This window comes from Trichechus manatus, unplaced genomic scaffold (genome assembly GCF_000243295.1).
Source record: "Trichechus manatus latirostris isolate Lorelei unplaced genomic scaffold, TriManLat1.0 scaffold00175, whole genome shotgun sequence".
NCBI lineage: Eukaryota > Metazoa > Chordata > Mammalia > Sirenia > Trichechidae > Trichechus > Trichechus manatus.
Genome location: NW_004444111.1, coordinates 1,535,472 through 1,537,615, shown reverse-complemented (window position 1 = coordinate 1,537,615; position 2,144 = coordinate 1,535,472). Strand labels below are relative to the sequence as shown.

General features: G+C 40.3%; 1 protein-coding gene across 1 annotated transcript in view; it reads left to right on the top strand.

Annotated features, from left to right (window-relative positions):
• Positions 1–590, top strand: part of ASXL3 (ASXL transcriptional regulator 3) — a 162,104-nt gene extending 161,514 nt beyond the window's left edge. The window contains exon 11 of the mRNA XM_023741179.1: positions 1–590. This exon is cut by the window's left edge and continues 3,070 nt beyond it. Within this exon, the coding sequence (XP_023596947.1) occupies positions 1–590 (590 nt within the window).
• Positions 591–2,144: the final 1,554 nt, after the last annotated feature.

Genomic DNA, 2,144 nt, shown 5'->3' with positions numbered 1-2,144 from the left:
ATCAAAAACAGCCACCAGTTACCATGGAAACCACTAAAAGACTTAGTTGGCCACAGTCCGCGGGCATATGTAGCAATATCAAATCGGAACCTCTTTCTTTTGAGGAAGGCTTGAGCAGCAGCTGCGAACTGGGCATGAAACAAGTTTCCTATGACCAGAATGAAATGAAAGAACAGTTAAAAGCCTTTGCGCTAAAAAATGCAGATTTCTCTTCCTATTTGCTTTCTGAGCCGCAAAAGCCTTTTACCCAATTAGCTGCTCAGAAAATGCAGGTGCAGCAACAGCAGCAGCTCTGTGGAAATTACCCAACAATACACTTTGGTAGCACGAGCTTCAAAAGGGCAGCATCAGCAATTGAAAAGTCCATTGGGATTTTGGGAAGTGGCTCCAACCCTGCCACAGGCCTGCCTGGTCAGAACGCTCAGATGCCTGTCCAGAACTTTGCCGACAGCAACAATGCCGATGAGTTGGAACTGAAATGTTCTTGCCGGCTGAAAGCCATGATTGTGTGCAAAGGCTGTGGGGCCTTCTGCCATGACGACTGCATAGGGCCTTCAAAACTCTGTGTAGCTTGCCTGGTTGTACGATAAGAGCTAAGTGATAGATGCAGTATCCCTTTTGACCATGGAAGAGCCAAGCAGCATCAGCAACAACAAATTGAGTAACTTGGTGTTTTCTATCATGCTAATTTATTTTAGTTTGTAGCATGTTATCTTTGCTCCATGGGATTATTGTTTTCTTGCATTCCTTATAAAGGGGAGGGTGCATCCCAACCGAATGGCTCAGCAGCATGCCTTTTACAAATTCAGTTGCTGTTCCCCAGCTTCGGAAATTTTCTGTCCATGTGTATACAGGTCACTGCCCAGTTCCTTTTATTTATTTTTTTTTTTTTGCTTAGGTGTAGGTAGAAGTCCTTAGGTGGTGTAAACAGTTAATACGTTCGACTGCTAACCAAAAAGTTGAAGGTTCGACTCCACCCTCCATGGCAACTGGTTGGTGGTTGTAGCGAGGAAAAGGAAGAATTTAATTACTTTATAATAACCAGAAATGCAGATGTAGAAAGAGAATGGTAAAAGTGATTGAAGGTGGTTATGCATTCTTCTGTAGATTAGCTATTACAGCGAGAGTTGTCACAATGGACTCTTCCGGACCTATCTTTACTACAATGATTAAATCCTATTTGGAAAGGGGAATCTGATTTAAATGTATGATTCCTTGTGTTTACTCATATCAGAGAAGATACATTAAAGGAGGTATGATATTCTTGAAACCCACTGTCATTATTTTTCTTCCCTCTTTACTGTTATAGACTGTGACAGAATATCTGGATCTGCCTTGGGTTTTTGTACATGCAGTGTAGTAAAGTGTGTCTTACACTTGAAATTGCAGCGTGGGCCTCAAGTCCAGCCATGTGGTTCTAGCCCGTTGTCACCTGATAATGTAAGATCATTGACCCATGGAGAGTGGTAGGCCCACAGGCTTTTAAGAGCAATTGTGAAAAAAGAAATGCCTAAAACGAAAAACAAACGTAGAAATAAAATGCTATATATGCAAAAAATATAAAAATAGGCTGATAATGGAAATATTAGACCTTTTTTTCATTCTAATATAATTACTAGATATTAAAAGTTGGGGTGGGGGGGAATTATTGTAGCCCTTTATTGATGACACCAGTGTGCTCTGGCCTTTCGCTTTGCAGAGGTTGGCCTCCTCTTTTTTACAGTGTCATTGACGATAAAAGGGACTACGGAAGTCTATAAAGTGTTGACCTTCTTTTGAACACTTTTTTTTCCTTATGATTTATGGTCTGTATAAATATATTTGACTCTGAAATAGCCCTTATTTTAATAATTGTTCTAGGAATTGCATATTTTATTTTTTTCCTCAGGTCCATTCAATGCATTCTTCAGACTGGAGGGAGTTGGAACTGCTTTTGAAAAAGGGATACTGCATCTTACAACTATTGTCAGTGTTTATCCAGTAAAGTCTGAGTGTTGAGTATTTTAGCGACTTTCATATACTTTGGCCACCATCAGCCGGAAACCAGCTGTAGTTCAGGAGGCTCTAGAGTTCCCTAAAGCAAGTTCAAAAGCACATGCACATTTTGGGAAGATGAAAGAAAACAAAAATCATGCCCTTTTAAC